Source organism: Notolepis coatsorum (genome assembly GCF_963971535.1).
Source record: "Notolepis coatsorum genome assembly, chromosome: 14".
NCBI classification, from domain to species: Eukaryota; Metazoa; Chordata; class Actinopteri; order Aulopiformes; family Paralepididae; genus Notolepis; species Notolepis coatsorum.
Genome location: NC_140178.1, coordinates 44646437 through 44668691, shown reverse-complemented (window position 1 = coordinate 44668691; position 22255 = coordinate 44646437). Strand labels below are relative to the sequence as shown.

General features: G+C 47.1%; 1 protein-coding gene across 1 annotated transcript in view; it reads right to left on the bottom strand.

The window, feature by feature from the left end:
• mei1 (meiotic double-stranded break formation protein 1) overlaps window positions 1–22255 on the bottom strand; it is a gene marked incomplete at both ends in the record, with an annotated part of 379667 nt that overhangs the window by 78279 nt on the left and 279133 nt on the right. The window contains 2 exons of the mRNA XM_084329092.1: window positions 4313–4397; window positions 4678–4853. Of these exons, the coding sequence (XP_084185218.1) occupies window positions 4313–4397; window positions 4678–4853 (261 nt within the window). The remainder of the gene's footprint in view (window positions 1–4312; window positions 4398–4677; window positions 4854–22255) is intronic.

The following is a 22255-nucleotide window of genomic DNA, read 5'->3' as shown; positions in this document are numbered from 1 at the left end:
TTCTGCATAAATTGTATGCAAAATATTGTGGTTCCCTGCTTTAGTCTGTTGACACATTTCTATACTAAAAATGCTTGTGTAGTCCTGTGTCATACCTAAATGTCATATAAGTGAATTGTATAGAAACAACTCACCAAAAGTGACTATTGCGCAACTGATTTGACCAAAAAAATCCACCAAGGGGGGGAAACCACCCTTCACCCCCCCCCTCCCTAATTGCCATACCTAGGCTTTTACTGAAATGACACGACTGGTCTTCTCCCTGGGAGCACTCGCATATCACTGTCAAAATATCTTTGACTCCCATGTTGTGTGTAAATGCTCCATGTCCTTCTCTCTCTCTCCCTCTCTCTCTCTCCCTCTCTATCTCTCTCTCTGTCTGCCAGTCGCAGACTGTCGGTGACTGTCACTGAAAGCGCTTATGGGCGGAGCCCAGCCAAAACAGCTTGAAATCTTTAAGTCGAAATTTTTAGCTTTTGAGTACTTGATTAAAAATATAAAACAATGATTTTTTTTGAAAAATACTTTACAGATGTGTTCCACAGACTCACAGGAATTGTGTAAATTTGCCCAAATAGTGAAAGGAATAGCAATGCATGTCCCCTTTAAGCATTTTATGAGCAAACTAAATTAGTTAGATTGGACATTTGATTAATTATATCAAGCGGAGAACGAGAAAGGCAAAGCATTTATTTACCGAACTCATGGCTTCAAATACTTTTCTAATTATCTTCGCCTAGAAAATAAACGAAAAAACCTAATTATATTATAAAAAGAATTATTGTAATATGCAACATCAGAAAACTGATCTGCGCGGGCATTAGCACTGCGTATTAGAGGGGCTCGAAGCTCTTTCATAATCATAGGACAAAACAGAATCAGAATTCATATATTCATATATTTAAAATTTTAAGCATTTTATGAGCAAACAAAATTCATTAGATTGGACATTTGAAAACGGTCTTGATTGTTCTTTACACAGCATCCGCGCTGTGTATTCAAGCTGAGAACACAGCACGGTTATTTTTTTCTCCCCTCCCCTTTACCTAGAGACTAAAGTAACCTGGTGCAACCCGAGCGCCCCTACTGGTTGATACGGTTAATACGGCAAATACCGGAAACCACTCAGCAGTGCAGACCGTCCTAAAAGCTACATCTGTATATGGTGTGGATTAACACTTTTTTTGTCTCGTGACCCTGTTGCTACTGAGCCAGAACTCCGACCACGGGACTCGTGAGTCAGCATTGCATCAACTACACTAGTAGTAAGAATGACCAAATATTCAGAATATTGGCCAGTCCTTTGTGCCAGCGGCCATCAGGCTCCACAACCGTGGGCATGGACTGCAGCAGTCGGAGAACTAACGGCTGCAGAACTCAAGAACTACTAGGAATGTCTGACCACTAAGTGTGTCTGACTCTTAACCACCAAAATCTGCACAGACTACAATGTATATCATGCCAGTTAGGGTACTTTGTCTATATTTTTTTTTATCCACTTTTTCTCCCATTTTCTATATTTTCTCCCATCCCAATTTCGTATCATCCAATTCAACCCTCCCCTGTCACGAACGCTGTTTCTTGCCTCCCACAAGCCGGCTGCAATGTGGACTAAGTCATACATAGCACAAGTCCCCTCCGGTACTTGAGGTAACAGCAGTCACATCTTTTCACCTGCGCAGCTCGATCTCTCAGTGGCGAGGAGTAACGCGTGGGAGGCTCACGCTGCCCCCGACACTTCCTGATTCTACTGCGCAGGCGCACCAACCGACCTGTAGGAGTCGCTGTCCACAACGCCCGATCCCCACCCATCAGTTTCCCACCCCCTAATACGGCCAATGTGTATTAGTACGGACGACCAGCTAAACTGAAAGCAAATGTGGAGCGCTGGGCTCGAACAGGCGAGCCCAGCGTCTCCAGATTTTGTGGCGAGCGCTTTGCCCACTACGCCACGTAGCCGCCCACTTTGTCTATATTTTTATATTCAGATTTAGGACGCCCGAATTTCCAGAGGATCAATAAAGGAATATCATATCTTATCTTAAATCTGAGTGACACACACCATAAGTAATGCAACAGGGATGTACAATTAGGACAGGGTGGGCAATCGGCAGAAGCAGGGTGAAAATTCCCCTGAAAATTTCCTTAAAATAATGATTGGTTTATGGTCCTAGAAATCTCAGCATGGTGTCACAGTCCTGTACATCCTGTACATTTAAACTTGTTTATGTTTTTACACAAATTCTGCAATATTTTGTGAGAATCAGGTGAAGAAAAAAGGGATTCATAGATCTTTATGGCAAATGTGTTCCTGGTGAGAAGCCACATACAGTATCTGGATATAATTTGTAACTGTAAGACTAAAGGGTCAGGAAAGGTCAGGGGGGTCACCAAAATCAACAGGGTTATTCTCTGCATGAATGTGCACAGCAAAGTTGAACATATAAAAAATATATAAATAAAACAAAATCAGACATTGCTGGTTTGGGGATTAAATAAAAAAAAATCAGACATTGCTGGTTTGGGGATATAATGAAAAAATTTAATAAATAAAGACCTTCTCCTCCATTTTCAGTTTTTGATTTTAGTCCCTCCTCTCGGGTGACATTGACATGTGGCAGAGCGCAGCTAAAGTGAAAGGTGTTATAGATAACATTCAGCCGCGGGCGGCTGGGTGGCGCAGCGGACATTGCGCTCGTCGGCGTTGCCTCCGGCTTGGGCCATCATACTAACTCAATTGGCAGAGTTAGCGGGTGGAAGTCGATGGGTGGTAATCTGGACGTTGTGGACAGCGACTCCTACAGGTCGGTTGGGGACGCCTGCACAGCAGAGACAGGAAATGGTGGGGGTAGTGTGAGCCTCACACACATTACACCTCGCCAATGAGAGTCCGCGCTGGCAGGTGAAAAGATGTAACAGGCTGCCTCCTCGTGTATCGGAGGGGACACGTGATGCAAGGCTTCTATCCTCCCTACAACCAACCAGTGGGGGGCATATGCGAGCAACGTTCAAGACAGGGGAGGGAAGAATTGGCACAGTTGAATTGGGATGGGAGAAAAATAGGAGAAAAAGTGGAAAAAAAAAACTAGATGTCACACTAGACTCGAGCATGTCATTTATCCAATCAGGTGCAGATATGGGGAAATAGGAAGTAGGGAGGGGATGCAAGCACACAAAAAGGGGAAATCAATACTTTTATTCCACACCTTTCTAAAAGCTCTGTGGATATATTATATATATAAAAAAAAAAATGCTATTTATAGCACCTTTAACACTTTCATTGCCTTTGATTAACGTTGATTTACCCTGTTGAATGCCACCATCCACTTCAATGTTAGCGTTAAAAATGCCTAATCTATGTTTTAAATGATGGCTATGTGTCTAATCTGCCCGTCGCTTATCAATGACTCATTTGCAGTCGACATTGTCGAAACGGATAGTTTTTTAATCGGTTCATATCCTTTTTATAGCATTTCAAAAAGCTATCGTTCTCTCGAAAATTTCCGGGAAGATAGAAAGATTCCCTCATAAACGGCATTTATTGGAATATTCTCGAATACACTAGACACGTTGTCATTTGTCTGCCTATTTATGAATCGTTTTCAAATAAACGCTAGATTATCGATAGTATATGTGTACGTATGCACGCTATAGACGCGAGCTGAAAAATCGATTCCCTCGTTCCCGCAAGATCACACACACACACACACACACACATGGCACATAGGGGACATGGTGTTATCTCAGCGAATACAGCTCTGATTACCCCAAGACTGGTAACATAGACTCCTTACCTTAGATCAGATGTTCTCCAAAAAGATTATTCCAATTCCTGATCGCCATTCCAAATATCGATCGCGTTGATTGATTGATTATTGGCTGCTGTGAATATATAATCCAGGCTGCTTTCCGTCCCGCGATAACTTCCATGTTCATCAGACGGCTTGCCAGCACAAGGAGCCAGCTGGCTCCGCCTCTACATATCTACAGATCCCAGGTCAGTCTAAGCGACTGACCTGCAGTTACACAGGGATAGACGATAGGGGGCGCTTTTTTCCATTCTGAGCTCCTGTAGGGGCTGGTGTACCAACGGGAGACTCGGTTGATGAAATATGAATTCAGATCGCTAATAAAAAAATTAAACAATATTTGTCGTCGTGGGCACTCAATGGGGGGGCTGATAAAACGAGATATGTCGTCCGTGGCACTGAAAGGGTTAAGATATTTCCGATGTTCATCCTATCCGATCCTAAAACAAATGCTACGAGTTACCTACTGAATTTGATGGTGTATAGGTAGGTTTGATGTTTACCTAGCAAGAAGCTATCTGTGCTCCTCTTCTGCAAAACCAGACACTGCAGGGCGCTATCCAGACTCCACACGATGCTCTTATGGACCTTGATTAATAGAGAAAGAGAGGGGAGGGAGGTGTGTGTGTGAAAGATAATGAGAGAAAAAATAACAGATAAATAATAAAGATAAGCAACCAAAAAACACTGTTCAGGAGAAATCCAATTGGTTCTTTGTATTCTGGGCTCACTTCAGAATCAATACACAACGGTACTGAGTTCTGTGCCTTGCCCTTAACTCCCCCTCCAACTGCGTCTGTACAGTTATATCTGAAAGTACTGTGGCAATAAGAAGAAAGAAGATGAGTTGTTAGGGGGATGTGTGTACCTGGGCGGAGTGGATGTGCTGTGAAGTAACAAGGGAGGCGAGGAGGAGACGGGAGCAGCACAGCAGGCCAGAGGACGGAGAGATGGATGGAGAGAGAGATGGAGTGGGGGAGGGGGAGGACAAGATGGCCTGCAGATGGTCCATCAGGCCAGTGTTGGACAGCAGCATGGAAACAGCTATAGAGGAAAATATACTAGTGTCATAGCATAATGCAAACAGCTATAGAGGAAAATATACTATAGTGTCATAGCATAATGGAAACAGCTATAAAGGCGAATACACTAGTGTCATAGCATAATGGAAACAGCTATAAAGGAGAATACACTACAGTATCATATAGGGGTGTAACGATGCAACCTCACAATGATTAATTTCGATTATTCAGGCAACGATTCAATGCATCATGAAATCTCTTCATTTGACCACGATTAGATTAGATTCGACTCTATACATATTAGATAAATGTGGAGGGGCGGAGCTGAGCGATCATGGAGTAGACGTGTTTTCACATGAGCTCCCTTCTACCGTGCTGAATATACGTTTCTCCCCATTAGTCTTTATTTTATTTTTATTTGTTTTTTATCTGTTTGCTAGGTCGTCGTGTTTAGTATACATTCATCAACTTTTTTCGACTTTCTACGATGGCGGGGGTGGAAACCAGAGCCATGAAAGAGTTAGGCACGACACCGACACCGCCGAGCATGGCCGTACCGTCTCCCGCTGTCGGGGAGTTAAGCGAAGCTGTGCTCTTGGTCATGACCAAGCTACACGCAGAATCTGAGACACGCATCGCTGAAGCACAGAAGAAAGTACACGCAGACTCTGAGGCACGCATCGCTGAAGCACAGAAGCAAGTGCTGGCGGATTTCTGTATCAGCCTCCGTCGTGAGATATCAGAAGAAATACGGCTGGCGGTAGTCCCGCTGACAGAAAAGATGGAGACGATTCACGCTGCCTCATCGGCTAATGCTAACGAACTAGCCATGCTAACGACGGAGGTATCATCACAATGTGAGAAGATGGCGGGTCTTGAATCCGCCCTGCTGGCTAGGCAGGCTGAAGTCAACAAACTACAGTCGGCGATGGAGGAGATGCAGTCCCGGGATAGACGCCACAACGTCAGGATTGTTGGAGTACCGGAGACCAGCGGTGAAGGCCGTCTCTCTGAGACCATGCCCGAACTGCTGCAGAAGATACTAGGGACGGACGTCCTCCCCTCGCCTCCTATCTGTGAGTCGGCTTACAGAGCGGGCAGGTTTTCTCCCGGCGTGAACAAAGAACCGAGGCCCATCATAGTCAAGCTGAACAGACTCCAACAGAGAGAAATCATCATGCGGTCGGCTCGTACCAGAAGGGGTACTCTGAGGTTTGGCGATCACAAAGTGGCCATTTTCGAGGACTTTACACCGGAGGTTCAAGCTCAGAGAGCCGAGTACAAGGTGGTCCTGACTAAGCTATGGAGACTAGGCCTGAGGCCCACGTTATTCGCTCCCGCGAAACTATCTGTGTTGGAGAAGGTCGGTGGTCAGCGTTTGTTTTGGTCGTTGGCTAAAGCGAAGGAATATCTCGCGAAGACACCCGAGTCTGTTGCTTGATATCTATGGAGGGTGAGTGACTTGGCGGTTTGGGCCTATATACATTGATTAGGTCGACTATTCACAAACACTTGCTGTCATGCCCAGACATGCTAACTGTCCTCTGCCCATCCAACTAGCGGGGCTTCCCAATGACTTCTGTTACTTGCTAAAGCTGACCTCATGGTCGTACTTGTGTATCGCCTCTTTGGAAGCTAACGAGCTAGCTGAACAATGTACATAGTAGGCTAACGTGCTATCCGGATTCGTCACTAGCTTACACGCTAGCCTCGGGCTAGCCAGCGGGCTTCGACTATGGTCTGCGCTGAGACATTCGTTAATGGTTACGTATTTTGGTTGCTGTTGCTGTTCAAAGGGACATTGGTTTGCACAGTTCAAGAGTGACCGAGTCCCTAACTAACTTCTGGTATGCTTTTTATTTTTATATCCAGGTTGTTTTGAGCTTTGGTGATCCAAAGTAGATACCAAGGTCGGTTGAATATGCATAAACAATATTTGATAACAGGTTGGGTCGGGTATGGCTTGCACTTAATGGCTATATGGTTATATGGCTTGCACTCGAGCCATTACCCTCTCTTCCTTTCTTTTTTCTTTCCTACTGTCGCTGTTTTTATGTCATCTATATGCGCGATTTAAATGTGATCCGGTTCTACCTTGGACTAACTACTGACAAGCCTTAATTTTGTTTTGAATTTTCCGTGAGGCACTTATGCTATAACGTTGATACATTAATATGCAGACTCCAGGGTAGATGGTTACAGGTTGATGCTGAGTAATTATATAATAATTAGTGTCGCTGTTTTAAGGGCAATTGAATGAGCAATTAACCTGTGACCCGAACCTGCCTTGGACTATCGGCTGGGATGCTTTAATTTAATTTTGTATTGAATTTTCCTATATGTTTTAATGGCATTTGAATGAGCAATTTAAATGTGATTCGATCCTATCTTGGACTAACTGCTCCGACCGATATCTTTATTGAAACAATGTATGATGACAGGTGGTGTCAGGTGTTGCCTATTACCATCCCCGGATTGATTAATGAATGATTGTGTTTAATTCTAATCTTACATAGGTTGGGTCATTTCAGCCGTTGTGCCTGATCAGAGGGACGGCTAAAGGGGTGCACTTTGACCATAACCCCTTTTTTTTTTTCCCTTCCTCCTTTTTTTTGTCATTGTTTAATTGACACTGTTCACACAATTTTGCACAATTAACCTGTGACCCGAACCTGCCTTAGACTATCGGCTGGGATGCTTTAATTTAATTTTGTATTGAATTTTCCTATACCTTTTTGGGCTATAACAATGTGATGTTGAAGCGCAGATCCCGAAATAGAGGGCTGCAGGTTGATGCGGAGTTATTATTTAATGATGGCTATTTTTACCATTATGGTTTTCTCATGTTGGGGCCAGGGCTCAGGTGGTTTTCGACCGATATCTTTATTGAATTTTATTTTATTATTATTTGTGTTTATTGGACTAGTGGGGGTTTACTCAGGGGTTTATCTAGAGGGGGGTGGGAGTGGGAAGCGTCTTATTGATCCATGTCTCTAGTGGGAAGTGATAGGAAGATGACCATCCTCAGTGGGTGGGGCATAGGGTGGGGATTGGAGAGTGGGTATAGAGGAACTTATAGTAGGACGGGTGGGTTAGGGTTTAGAGTAGAAGGAGGGGGGGTTGTAGCTGGGGTGGTATTTTTATGTGTTCTATGTACTGTTGTCTTATATATGTGTAAGTGTTCCTCCTCTGAACTCCTGGGATTGACCGTCCGGGCCCGCCGGGATCGGCACCTCTGTACTCAGCCTGGCTGCACGGGTATGTTCTCTACGCACTTATACAAGCTCGACCATGGCTAAATTGAATATTTTAATTTGGAACGCAGGAGGGCTTAACGCCCCACACAAGCGTGCCAGTGTCCTTTGGCTATTGAAGAGGAGAAATATTGACCTTGCTCTCCTTAGTGAGACGCATTTAATGGTAGGTGACGTGTCAAGACTGGCAAATCGGCAATATCACGTTATCTCCGCATCCTCAGCCGATGATAAGACGAAAGGAGTAGTCATAGTTACAAGACGTAACCTTGATATCAAAATCTTGGATGTATGGTCGGACACGGAGGGAAGGATTACTATAGCAAAAGTTGAATTTTTGCATAGGAAGATGGCTATAATAGCATTGTATGCTCCTAACACATTTGATTCAGCGTTCTATAATACAATCACGAAGAATATGTTGGAACTTAATGGATACGCTCTCATTGTGGGTGGCGATTTTAATGCGTGCTGGGATGCGGAGATGGATAGGTCTGGGCCCTCTGAAACGAGCGACCAGAAACGGGCCTCTAAGGCCCTCAGGATGTGGGCCAAAGACACGGGGCTCTCAGACCTCTGGCGCTTATGCAACCCCACCCTCAGAGATTACTCTCACCTGTCAGCCAGACACAAAAGCTTCTCTCGAATTGACTATGCATTCGCGTCCCCTAATATGTTTGATAGTTTCGATGTCTCATTGGTTCCCTTGGCTCTCTCAGACCACAAGGGGATTTTCCTTACGGCAACCTTTGGCAGGCTCTCCGCAAGAGCTCCCAGATGGCGTTTTAATTCGACCTTGCTAAAGAACGATGACTTCTGTTCTGAGTTCAGGAGTAAACTAGCTGAATTTTTGCAGATCAACGTTGGCACAGTAGAAGACCCTAGGGTCCTGTGGAACGCATTGAAAGGATTCATCAGGGGTCATGTCACACTATTTGCCTCCAATTTGCGAAAATCCCGGTCAAAAAAGCTAGAAGGACTGGAATCATTATATGCGGACCTATACGCATCCTTGCAAACTGACTATAATGAACGACTAAACACACAACGTAAGATAGTCAAAAAAGAAATAAACTCCATACTTAAACAACAGTCTGAGTTTTTGATACACAGGACAAGACAAAATTACTATTTTCACGGCTCCAGACCTAGCCATCTATTGGCAATGAAAATACGATCAAATGATCATTTCTCAGATATCCCCTCGATTAGGACGAGCCAGGGTGCAGTCACTACTGATTCGAAAAAGATCAATGACACTTTTAAAGAGTTTTACTCACAGTTATATAGCTCAGAGGGTAATCTGGATGACTCTAGATTTGAATCGTTCATTGGCGGGCTTGAGATACCCCACATTTCTGAGGAAGAGGCCAAGGAACTGGGGAGACCGATTACTCTCGCAGAATTGAGGGAGACTATTGTTGAAATGCAGAGGGGTAAGGCGCCAGGCTGGGATGGTATTCCACCCGAAGTGTATTTAGCTTTCTGGGACCAACTGGGTCCATTGATGCTCGATATGATCAATTACGCTATCGAACAAGGGGAGTTCTCAAGAGATGTCAATATGGCGTTGATTTCTTTACTTCTCAAAAAGGACAAGGATCCCAGTGATTGTGGTAGCTATAGACCCTTGAGTCTTCTCGGGGCCGATTTAAAGGTGTTTGCCAAGGTGCTGGCCCGTCGCCTGCAGAGATTTATGTCTGTATTGGTACACTGCGATCAAACTGGTTTTATCCCGGGGCGTCTGGCTGCAGATAATCTTAGGAGGCTGTTGCATGTAATCGATAACAGTAAAGACAATACAACTCCATCCACAGTTCTGTCTTTGGATGCCATGAAGGCGTTTGACAGACTTGAGTGGTCATATCTGTGGAAGGTACTTGAGGTCATGGGTCTTGGAAAGAGTTTTATTCATATGATTAAAGTCCTGTATGCCTCGCCGTCTGCGATGATACTGACAGGCAAAAACTGTTCCACACTCTTTCCAGTCTCCAGATCTTCTAGACAGGGTTGCCCTCTGAGCCCGGGACTGTTCGCGCTTTCCCTCGAACCTTTGGCCCAATTTATTAGGCAATCGGAGGACATCGTCCCCATAATGGTCAACAATACTCCACACAAAATTGCTCTCTATGCGGATGACCTGCTGATTTTCATGGACGACCCCTCCCGGTCGGCCACAAAATTATTGAGGATAATCGACGACTTTGGTAAATTGTCAGGTTTTAAGATTAACTGGAACAAATCAGCCTGCCTACCTCTTAATGAACTGGCCAAGGCGGTACGACTACCAGCTGATATCCCCATAGTAGAACATTTCAAATACCTGGGCATAGAGATATTCCCCACGCTGAACCAAACTACTAAGTACAACTTCACGGGTACTTATGATAAAATACGCCAGGATCTAGACAGGTGGTCGTCCCTTCCTAACTCCTTACAAGCCCGGGCTTCCATAATCAAAATGAACATCCTGCCTAGGATAAATTTTATTAGCTCAATGCTCCCCCTGCCCCCTCCAATAGACCACTGGCGCAAGGTACAATCGATGGTATCTAAGTTTGTCTGGAATAACAAACGCCCGAGAATCAAAAGGGCTACTACTCAACGTAGGAAACAAGATGGGGGCCTCGCAATCCCTGATTTTAAACTGTATTTCTGGTCCTTTTCACTGAGACCTTTGATGTGCTGGCTAGACCCTGTAGAGGCTGTATCGTGGCGCTCCTTAGAAGCGGCGGCGGTGTCTCCGCTAAGATTACAGGATGTAGTGTACTCCACTGTCTCTATTGCGAAATGCCGGCTGAGGTATGGACCGATCATAACTCACGTGATCCAAACGTGGCGTAATGTACAGAGGTCGTGTGGGGTTAAATGCCCTTGGCACCTGGACTCTCCAATTTTTAATAACCAGCAATTACTTGTTGGACACAAGCCGGTTAATATTCCTCAATGGCAAAGGAGGGGAGTGCATACTCTGGAGGATATTTATGATAAGAACGGCCTCCGTGCGTTTCAGGACTTAAGAGAATTTTATGATCTACCCGGCGAGTCCTTCTTTCTTTACCTTCAACTAAGGTCAGCACTGAGGGCGCATGGCGTACCGTGGGCTCAAGCCTTGCACCCACACCCCTTCCTCAGGCTCATAGTGGACAGGACGACATCCAGAGGGTTTGTCTCCGACTTTTATACGCTCTTAATTCAATCCACGTATAAAAATTTATCATTGGATACAATCTGGCGTGTGGATATACCGGAGTTGGACCCCGAGTTTGACTGGGATGATGTTTGGGCAAATGTGGCATTATCTTCCCGCAACCCCAATCACCAGCAAATTAATTTTAATTATATTCATAGGACCTATCTTACACCTAGGAAGCTATTTGCTATGGGACTGATAACCGACTCTCGGTGCACTTTGTGCTCTCAAAAGGCCACTGGCACTTATATGCATATGTATTGGGATTGCCCACCAGTGGCCCGCTTCTGGAGGTCAATAACGGACAAACTTTCAGATCTGTGTGGCTTAACTATCCCATTCACAGCTGTTACGCTACTCCTGAACGATATAACGACACTACCCGCGTCCGTACAACTGAAAAGGGTTGTCCTAGCGGGCGTCACAGCAGCGAAGAAGCTAATAGCAATGAGATGGAAGGAGCCTGAGAAGCTTACAATGATTAACTGGTCCCTAACTCTATTGGATGTGATTTATCTTGAGATATCCACGGCCCGGGTGATCGGGGTAGGGCAGGCTGGAATTGACCTGTGGTTCGCAGCAGCTGAGAAGGTAAAGACCGCAGTGTGCGGCTGAGCGGGGTTGGGGCGCTTGATCGGGGGGGTCCGGCGGTCTCTGGGGAGGGGGAGGAGGAAATGTCTTGTCTGTCTTGGTTTTTGTCTTGTCCTTCTTAACTTTGACTGGGGGGATTTTAGGGGGGGTTGGTATTTAGCTATTCTGCGCTATATGTCAACTCACATGCCATCTCCCCAAGAGACTAATGTTGACAGACTGATTGACCTGTCAACCAACTTGGAGGAAGAATTTCTTTCTTCTTACACTTTACCTTCTGCAAGTTTGGCAGTCTTGAACATGTGTAAGGGACCTAGGCTATCTACAGTAAATCTGCGGCAACACTCTCATAAACAATCTTTTAAGTCACTCCACTTTGTAAAGGTGGGGAAAGGTTGCCATGTTTTGAAGACCCTTTTTGTTATTGAAGTAGCCATCTATATTTGATAGGTTGGACGCTGTTTCTTTTTCTTTTTGTCTTTATAATTTATTATTCTGTATTATTATTGTTTGTTATTCTCCTGTGAAAGTTATGTTTTTTGTTACTGTGGTTATTGTGTTGTCCTGTTTCATGTAATTAATAATAAAAAAAATTTGATCAAAAAAAAAAACATATTAGATAAATGTTCTATCAGTTAATTCCCCAAAAAATGTTGAATACACAAATGTGGCTGGGGGAACTGATTCACTCAGCATGAATGGACTATAGGTAAATAAAAACTATACACAAAGAAATTTTTTTTTTGAAATTTTTTATTTCGATTAATTTTGATTATAATCAATTCTAACATTTTCAAATCGATGCAGTTGAATCGTCACATTAGAATCGATGCATTTCAATTAATCGATGCATCGTTACACCCCTATTGTCATAGCATAATGGAAACAGCTATAAAGGAGAATACACCTTCACTGGCTCCCAGTCAAGTTCCGCATCACTTTCAAACTCCTGCTCCTCACCTACAAGTCCCTCCATGCCCTCGCCCCCCGATACCTGTCTGATCTCCTCCACCAGCACACCCCATCCCGGAACCTACGATCCTCTGGTCTAGGTCTCCTCTCCATCCCTCGCACCAGGTTACGGACTTATTATTGTAGCACAATCGAAGCAGCTTATGCCTGATGGAGAGCAGGGACCATGTTTATCATACCTCTGCGGGTATGAGTACTGATCTAGGATCAGTACTGAGGTCACATGACCATATACCCTCAATATAATTTATATGAGCCAATCTGGTCTCAGATTAAAAGTCCTTCTTCTAAGATGCTTGATAAACACTGTACAAGCCTGGATCTAGTTGATACAGTTAAGGGGCATGAAAGGGTTAATCTGCTGCAGAGTTAAAAAAAAATTATGAAGCCAGTGCAGTGACAACTTAAAAAAAAACCACACTGAAGACAGAGTGCCATGGCTTTTTCACGCTTTCACATTTTTCACATACGTACATATTGTATTCAGCAAGAATATCTCCAGCATTGAAAGACAAAATGTCATTGCATTTGGACAGGGTGGTGTGTGTGTCTGTGTGTGTTTTAAGGCTTACCCCCCTTTACACTAATGACCATGTTCAGACAGGAGTTACCGACCCAGTTGCTGGTTCCTGGCTGTATATATGTAACGCTACGCTTTGCTTGCTTCATATCATAGCATAGCATAACATAGACTGAAATAAATGTTTGATCTCCCGGGCGTCTACATGCCTACGTCTGTAACGTTCGGGGTTCTTGTCTTAGGAACCCCACTGTCATTCTGGAGTTATTTCCCCTGGTGGTAGGTATCTGCACTCACTGTTGGTCACGCCCTATTCCTGATGTGTCACTCCTTGTTCTGTCACCACTGGTTGCTGTCACGAGCTGTGCATTGGAATGTTTGGGGTTTTGACTATTTATTCACTTTGTGTTTCTCTTTGCCCCTGTCGAGGCTTCAGACCGTGTATCGTGTGGAAGGAGCTGGAGATTGTGCTGACCTTCTCGCTCTTGAATATTCTCCTGTATCTACCTTGCTCTCAAGTTGACGCCCGGCGTCTTTCCCTGGATTCTCTGTGCTCTGTGTCCTTACATTAAAAGGCACCGCAAAGAAAGAGCAATCATTCTCCGATTCGTATTATTTCCTCCTCTACTGGACTCACATTTGCTTACCGGCACTGCAACCGTAACAGAAGCCTCGACCATAATGAGCTCCATGGAGGAAATAAGGAATGAAATGATCGCACAGCGGGAACAGCTGAGAGCTGTGCTCGATTGTCAGTCGGCAGTCAACGTTGAACTGGGTCGGCTAGGAGACCTGACCATATCCTCCCGGGAGACGGCGAATTCGGCCTTAGCGGCAGTCAACGACGTCCGGTCCACTGCTGCCGAGTCGGGAGCAGCCAGGGGAGTTGCAGCTGGAATGCCGCCGGCCAGCGGGGGAGGAGAGCTGGGACCTCTAGACAGGAGAGAGGAGATCCGCGAGCCAAGGCTGCCACCCCCGGACCGGTATGGAGGATCTCCAGAAGGTTGTCGTGAGTTTTTCACTCAGTGTTCTCTCATCTTTCAGTTACAACCCCGCACTTTCCCCACACATGTGTCTCGGTAGCTTATATAATCACCTTGCTTACTGGCCGGGCCCTTTCCTGGGCTACTGCCGAATGGGAGAATGCATCGCAGATCTGCAACAGTGTGGATGCCTTCACCCGGGAGATGCGTCATGTATTTGACACCTCCCGGGTGATTTCCATTTATGAGGCCGGCAGTCGACTCCTGTCCTGCCGGCAAGGCATTCGCACTGTTGTGGATTATGCAATTGATCTTCGCATAGTCTGCTCGGGAGGCGGCCTGGCCGGAGATTCCTTGCTGCGTACTGTTTGCACAGGGGCTCTCAGTGCGCATGCGGGATGAGCTGTCCACCCGTGAGCTACCCGAGCGCTTGGACTTCCTCATCAACCTGGCAATAAAAGATTAATCCGAGGCAGAGAGGCTGAGGCGCATTGAAGAGAAGCACAGTTTCCGCTGTGGCCGCACGGGGCATCGGTTTTCGAGTTGTCGGGGATATTCGGGAAACGGGGGGGGGCCGCTAGACTCTGGGGGAGTAATAGCAGGTGGGCATTCCTCCCCGGTTACTGATGACAATCGCACTTTTTTGAATATTACTATTGGGTGGGGGGATGTGATTGTGACTAACAAGGCTTTGGTGGATTCTGGGGCGGCGGGCAATTTAATCCATGAGGGGTTGACACTTGAGTGGGGGGTTCCTTTGGAAGACCAAGAGGTACCTATTCCGGTTCACTCTTTGGATGGTCAACCTCTGGGCTGTGGAGTCATTACCCAGTGCACCAGGCAGCTACGGGTGCAGGTGGCGGGTAATGGGTGGGAATAATTTTTTATTTTTTTGTTATGTCTCCCTGTTCCATGATTGTGCTAGGTCACCCCTGGCTTGCTGTGCATAACCCGTGTATTAATTGGGCTACGGGTGAACTCTCCATGGGAAGCGGCGTCAAGGCTGACACTGGTGAGAGTTCACCCGCCCCTCCTCCCCCCTCTTTTGTCTCTCTCCAGGATGACGGTGAACGTTGCAGACTCCGTCTTATCTCCCAACCCCGATTTAGCAGGAGTTCCTGCGGTCTATTTTGACCTGGCGGACGTTTTTAGTAAGACGCGTGCTAACGCACTACCGCCTCATAGACCTTACGACTGTCCCATTAATCTTCTACCTGGTACCTCTCCGTCCCGTGGGCGGATGTTTTCTCTCTCTCGCCCCGAGACTGTGTCCATGAACACTTATATTCGAAAGGCACTGTCCGCGGGGCATATTCGACCGTCCACATCCCCTGCAGGCGCTGGCTTCTTTTTTGTTGCTCAGCGGCCGTGCATAGATTATAGGGGATTGAACGACGTTTCCATCAAGAACCGATACCCTTTGCCTCTCATGGACACCGCCTTTGAGTGCTTACAAGGGGCGCAGGTCTTTTCTAAACTTGACTTACGTAATGCATACAATTTGGTCAGGATTAGAGAAGGAGATGAGTGGAAGACAGCATTTAATACTCCCAATGGGCATTATGAGTACCGTAATTCCTCTAATAGTAACCTGTATTCTATTAAAATCCGGGTCTCTATTAATATCCGGGTGCGCTGTTGAGCTAAGCAATTATAAGCCGGCCTCCTAATACAAACCGGGTTACTAATATACATGTGAGCGAACCTCTCCTTACTTCCGTATGGAACACGGGTCGCATGCAGCACGTAACACAACAACAACAGAGCTGAAAGCAGCTGACGGTAAAAGAGCACGTTGCCACCCACAGCACCCGGAGCTGCTAACTGGCTAACGCTATGAGAGCCAACGTTGCTACCCACAGCACCCGGAGCTGCTAACTGGCTAACGTTATGAGAGCTAACATTGCTACCCACAGCACCCGGAGCTGCTAACTGGCTAACGTTATGAGAGCTAACGTTGCTACCCACAGCACCAGGAGCTGCTAACTGGCTAACGTTATGAGAGCTAACGTTGCTACCTACAGTACCCTCCCACTTTCCCCACACATGTGTCTCGGTAGCTTATATAATCACCTTGCTTACTGGCCGGGCCCTTTCCTGGGCTACTGCCGAATGGGAGAATGCATCGCAGATCTGCAACAGTGTGGATGCCTTCACCCGGGAGATGCGTCATGTATTTGACACCTCCCGGGTGATTTCCATTTATGAGGCCGGCAGTCGACTCCTGTCCTGCCGGCAAGGCATTCGCACTGTTGTGGATTATGCAATTGATCTTCGCATAGTCTGCTCGGGAGGCGGCCTGGCCGGAGATTCCTTGCTGCGTACTGTTTGCACAGGGGCTCTCAGTGCGCATGCGGGATGAGCTGTCCACCCGTGAGCTACCCGAGCGCTTGGACTTCCTCATCAACCTGGCAATAAAAGATTAATCCGAGGCAGAGAGGCTGAGGCGCATTGAAGAGAAGCACAGTTTCCGCTGTGGCCGCACGGGGCATCGGTTTTCGAGTTGTCGGGGATATTCGGGAAACGGGGGGGGGCCGCTAGACTCTGGGGGAGTAATAGCAGGTGGGCATTCCTCCCCGGTTACTGATGACAATCGCACTTTTTTGAATATTACTATTGGGTGGGGGGATGTGATTGTGACTAACAAGGCTTTGGTGGATTCTGGGGCGGCGGGCAATTTAATCCATGAGGGGTTGACACTTGAGTGGGGGGTTCCTTTGGAAGACCAAGAGGTACCTATTCCGGTTCACTCTTTGGATGGTCAACCTCTGGGCTGTGGAGTCATTACCCAGTGCACCAGGCAGCTACGGGTGCAGGTGGCGGGTAATGGGTGGGAATAATTTTTTATTTTTTTGTTATGTCTCCCTGTTCCATGATTGTGCTAGGTCACCCCTGGCTTGCTGTGCATAACCCGTGTATTAATTGGGCTACGGGTGAACTCTCCATGGGAAGCGGCGTCAAGGCTGACACTGGTGAGAGTTCACCCGCCCCTCCTCCCCCCTCTTTTGTCTCTCTCCAGGATGACGGTGAACGTTGCAGACTCCGTCTTATCTCCCAACCCCGATTTAGCAGGAGTTCCTGCGGTCTATTTTGACCTGGCGGACGTTTTTAGTAAGACGCGTGCTAACGCACTACCGCCTCATAGACCTTACGACTGTCCCATTAATCTTCTACCTGGTACCTCTCCGTCCCGTGGGCGGATGTTTTCTCTCTCTCGCCCCGAGACTGTGTCCATGAACACTTATATTCGAAAGGCACTGTCCGCGGGGCATATTCGACCGTCCACATCCCCTGCAGGCGCTGGCTTCTTTTTTGTTGCTCAGCGGCCGTGCATAGATTATAGGGGATTGAACGACGTTTCCATCAAGAACCGATACCCTTTGCCTCTCATGGACACCGCCTTTGAGTGCTTACAAGGGGCGCAGGTCTTTTCTAAACTTGACTTACGTAATGCATACAATTTGGTCAGGATTAGAGAAGGAGATGAGTGGAAGACAGCATTTAATACTCCCAATGGGCATTATGAGTACCGTAATTCCTCTAATAGTAACCTGTATTCTATTAAAATCCGGGTCTCTATTAATATCCGGGTGCGCTGTTGAGCTAAGCAATTATAAGCCGGCCTCCTAATACAAACCGGGTTACTAATATACATGTGAGCGAACCTCTCCTTACTTCCGTATGGAACACGGGTCGCGTGCAGCACGTAACACAACAACAACAGAGCTGAAAGCAGCTGACGGTAAAAGAGCACGTTGCCACCCACAGCACCCGGAGCTGCTAACTGGCTAACGCTATGAGAGCCAACGTTGCTACCCACAGCACCCGGAGCTGCTAACTGGCTAACGTTATGAGAGCTAACATTGCTACCCACAGCACCCGGAGCTGCTAACTGGCTAACGTTATGAGAGCTAACGTTGCTACCCACAGCACCAGGAGCTGCTAACTGGCTAACGTTATGAGAGCTAACGTTGCTACCTACAGTACCCGGAGCTGCTAACTGGCTAAGTTGCTACCTACAGTACCCGGAGCTGCTAACTGGCTAACGTTATGAGAGCTAACGTTGCTACCTACAATACCCGGAGCTGCTAACTGGCTAACGGTATGAGAGCTAACGTTGCTACCTACAGTACCCGGAGCTGCTAACTGGCTAACGTTATGAGAGCTAACGTTGCTACCTACAGTACCCGGAGCTGCTAACTGGCTAACGTTATGAGAGCTAATGTTGCTACCTACAGTACCCGGAGCTGCTAACTGGCTAACGTTATGAGAGCTAACGTTGCTACCTACAGTACCCGGAGCTGCTAACTGGCTAACGTTATGAGAGCTAGCGTTGTTACCCACAGCACCTGGAGCTGCTAACTGGCTAACGTTATGAGAGCTAACGTTGCTACCTACTGTACCCGGAGCTGCTAAGGTAAAGTTACTTGATTTCACTTTGAAAACGTTGAAATGACCAGTGACCACCTGTAATTGCACTGTTTACTATTTCATACAGTACTTGGTTTCAATAAATGAACCCAGTACATTTTACTGGGTTCAAACTGACACAAAATGTTGATTTATTCATTATGATCTGTTTGAAAATTTGAAATATAGGCCTCTCTCTTATACATGCCTCCTCCTAATACAAGCCTGGTACCCGCTACAGTTGAAACAAATACAAGCCGGGGTTACTATTAGAGGAATTACGGTATTTAGTCATGCCTTTTGGTTTAGCTAATGCTCCGGCAGTTTTCCAAGCCCTGGTCAACGACGTGCTGCGGGATTTAATTGGGGTGTCTATATTTGTGTACTTAGATGACATCAACATTTTTTCTTGCGATATGGTGCAACACCAACTGCACGTTCGTGAGGTGCTTCAACGTCTCCTTAAGCATCAACTATTTGTTAAGGCAGAGAAGTGTGTGTTTCACACTGACACTGTGTATTTCTTGGGCTTTGTGTTGACGAAGGGTGATCTTCGCATGGATCCAGCCAAGGTGAGTGCAGTCTTGGACTGGTCACGCCCTTCGTCGCTCAAATAATTACAATGGTTTTTGGGTTTCGCAAATTTCTACAGGCGTTTTATTCGCAATTTCAGCGCCTTAGTCAATCCTCTGACAGCTCTCACTAAGGCCTCTCCCCCTGGCTTTGAATGGTCGCCGCGGGCAGAGTCGTCCTTCTGCGACCTTAAATGTCGGTTTACCTCCGCTCCTGTATTAATCCGCCACGATTCGGAGGCTCAGTCTATTGTGGAGGTGGATGCCTCTGACATCGCGGTGGGGGGGGTGATCTCTCAGAGATGTTTAAAGGACGGGAAAGTGCATCCTTGCGCTTTTCTTTCGCGCCGGTTGTCTCCGGCCGAGCGCAACTACGACGTGGGTAATCGGGAGTTGTTGGCAATCAAGTTGGCACTGGAGGAATGGAGACATTGGTTAGAGGGGGCGGCACATCCTTTCATTGTTTGGACTGATCATAAGAACTTGGCTTACATCCAAGGGGCTAAACGCCTTAATGCTCGCCAGGCCAGGTGGGCGTTATTCTTCACTCGATTTCGATTTTCCATCTCCTACCGGCCTGGTTCCAAGAACGTCAAACCTGACGCTCTTTCTCGTCAGTTTGATACTCCGGACCGGGAGGAGAAGCCCCACCCTATTATTCCACAGGCCCTTATTTTTGCACCCGTGTCATGGGGCATAGATAGGGTGGTAAGATCGGCTCTGGCACGGGAGCCTGATCCCGGTGGGGGTCCTCCGGGGCGGATGTATGTGCCCAAGGCTGCTCGCTGGCGACTGCTGCAGTGGGCACATACCTCTTCACTCACCGGCCACCCTGAGGCCGCCAGGACCCTGGAGTTTATCCGTAGGAGGTTCTGGTGGCCTACAGAGATGGGGGATACGCGTTCCTACGTGGCGGCCTGTCCGGTGTGCGCGTGTAGTAAGACCTCTCGCCGTGCACCAGCGGGTCTCCTCAGACCGCTTCCTATTCCTAAACGGCCCTGGTCACACATATCCCTGGATTTAATTTCTGGCCTTCCCCTGTCAGATGGGTTCACTGCCATCTTGGTGGTAGTGGATCGCTTTTCCAAGGCGGCCCACTTCATTCCCCTCCCCAAACTTCACTCGGCTCGAGAGACTGCTGACCTGGTGGTGCAGCACGTCTTTCGGGTCCACAGGCTCCCAGTGGATATTGTGTCTGACCGGGGTCCTCAGTTCGCCTCCAGGTTCTGGAAGGCATTTGCCTCCAGCCTCGGCGCCTCCGTCAGCCTGTCGTCTGGGTTTCACCCGCAGTCGAACGGGCAGACGGAGCGCGTCAACCAGGATCTGGAGGGCATCCTGAGGTGTTACGTTGCCGGGTGCCCGGCAACTTGGAGTAGGAGGTTGGCCTGGGCGGAGTACGCGCATAATACCCTCCTCTCCTCTTCTACTGGTATGTCTCCCTTTCAGTGTCAATATGGTTTTCAACCTCCTCTGTTTCCCGAACAGGAGCAGGAGGCTGAGGTGCCATCGGCCCAGGCACATGTGGCTCGCTGTCGCAGGACGTGGAATGGGGTGCGGGCGGCGCTGCAGAAGGCCTTGGTTGAAGCTCAGCGGCAGGCTAACCGCAAGCGTCGTCTGGCTCCGGTTTTCCGTCCTGGACAGCGGGTTTGGCTTTCCACCCGTGATCTCCCTCTCCTGGTGGAATCCAGGAAGCTGGCTCCTCGCTTCATAGGCCCCTTTAAAGTGGTTCGTCGGGTGAACCCTGTGGCTTACAGGCTGCGGCTTCAGGCCTCTATGAGGGTTCATCCAACGTTTCATGTGTCCCTGTTGAAGCCATTCCTCTCATCGCCCTTGTCCCCGCCACTTCCTGCGGTTCCTCCGCCTCGCATTATTGATGGTCAACCTGTCTATACGGTGCGGAGGATCCTGAGTTGTAGGCGGAGGGGTAGGGGGTTTCAGTTCTTGGTGGATTGGGAGGGGTACGGGGTAGAGGAGCGTTCTTGGGTGCCTCAAAGGGATATTTTAGACCCCAGCCTGATCGATGATTTCCGGCGGCTGCATCCCGAGGCCCCTAGGTGAACGTCAGGTGCCGTTCGTCGGGGGGAGGTACTGTAACGTTCAGGGTTCTTGTCTTAGGAACCCCACTGTCATTCTGGAGTTATTTCCTCTGGTGGTAGGTATCTGCACTCACTGTTGGTCACGCCCTATTCCTGATGTGTCACTCCTTGTTCTGTCACCACTGGTTGCTGTCACGAGCTGTCAATTACCTGTTACTAATTGACGCATTGGAATGTTTGGGGTTTTGACTATTTATTCACTTGTTGTTTCTCTTTGCCCCTGTCGAGGCTTCAAGCCGTGTATCGTGTGGAAGGAGCTGGAGATTGTGCTGACCTTCTCGCTCTTGAATATTGTCCTGTATCTACCTTGCTCTCAAGTTGACGCCTGGCGTCTTTCCCTGGATTCTCTGTGCTCTGTGTTCTTACATTAAAAGGCACCGCAAAGAAAGAGCAATCATTCTCCGACTCGTATTATTTCCTCCTCTACTGGACTCACATTTGCTTACCTGCACTGCAACCGTACGTCTACCGTTTCATTTTACTTACTCAGAAGCATTTTATATAACCTATTCTGGAATTTCCCCAAGGGGATTAATAAAGGAATATCTTATCTTATCTTATCTTAAACATCTGAGCCACTTATTTGTCAAACACAAACCCAAAGTTGTTGAAATGGTCCAACTTCTCAAAATTACTGTCTGTTTTCTGGGTGCTGCCATGATGAAAATAATGAATTTTACGTTCTAATCAAGATGTGTTCATCACTGCAATGTGTGCATACAACTTTGGACTTTATCTAAAGTTCCATCTGGATCCTTAAAAAAAATGCTATTTGCTGTTCAACACACCAGGATATGTCTCCTCAGTCATCGTGTTATCTGTGGTTGCCTTTC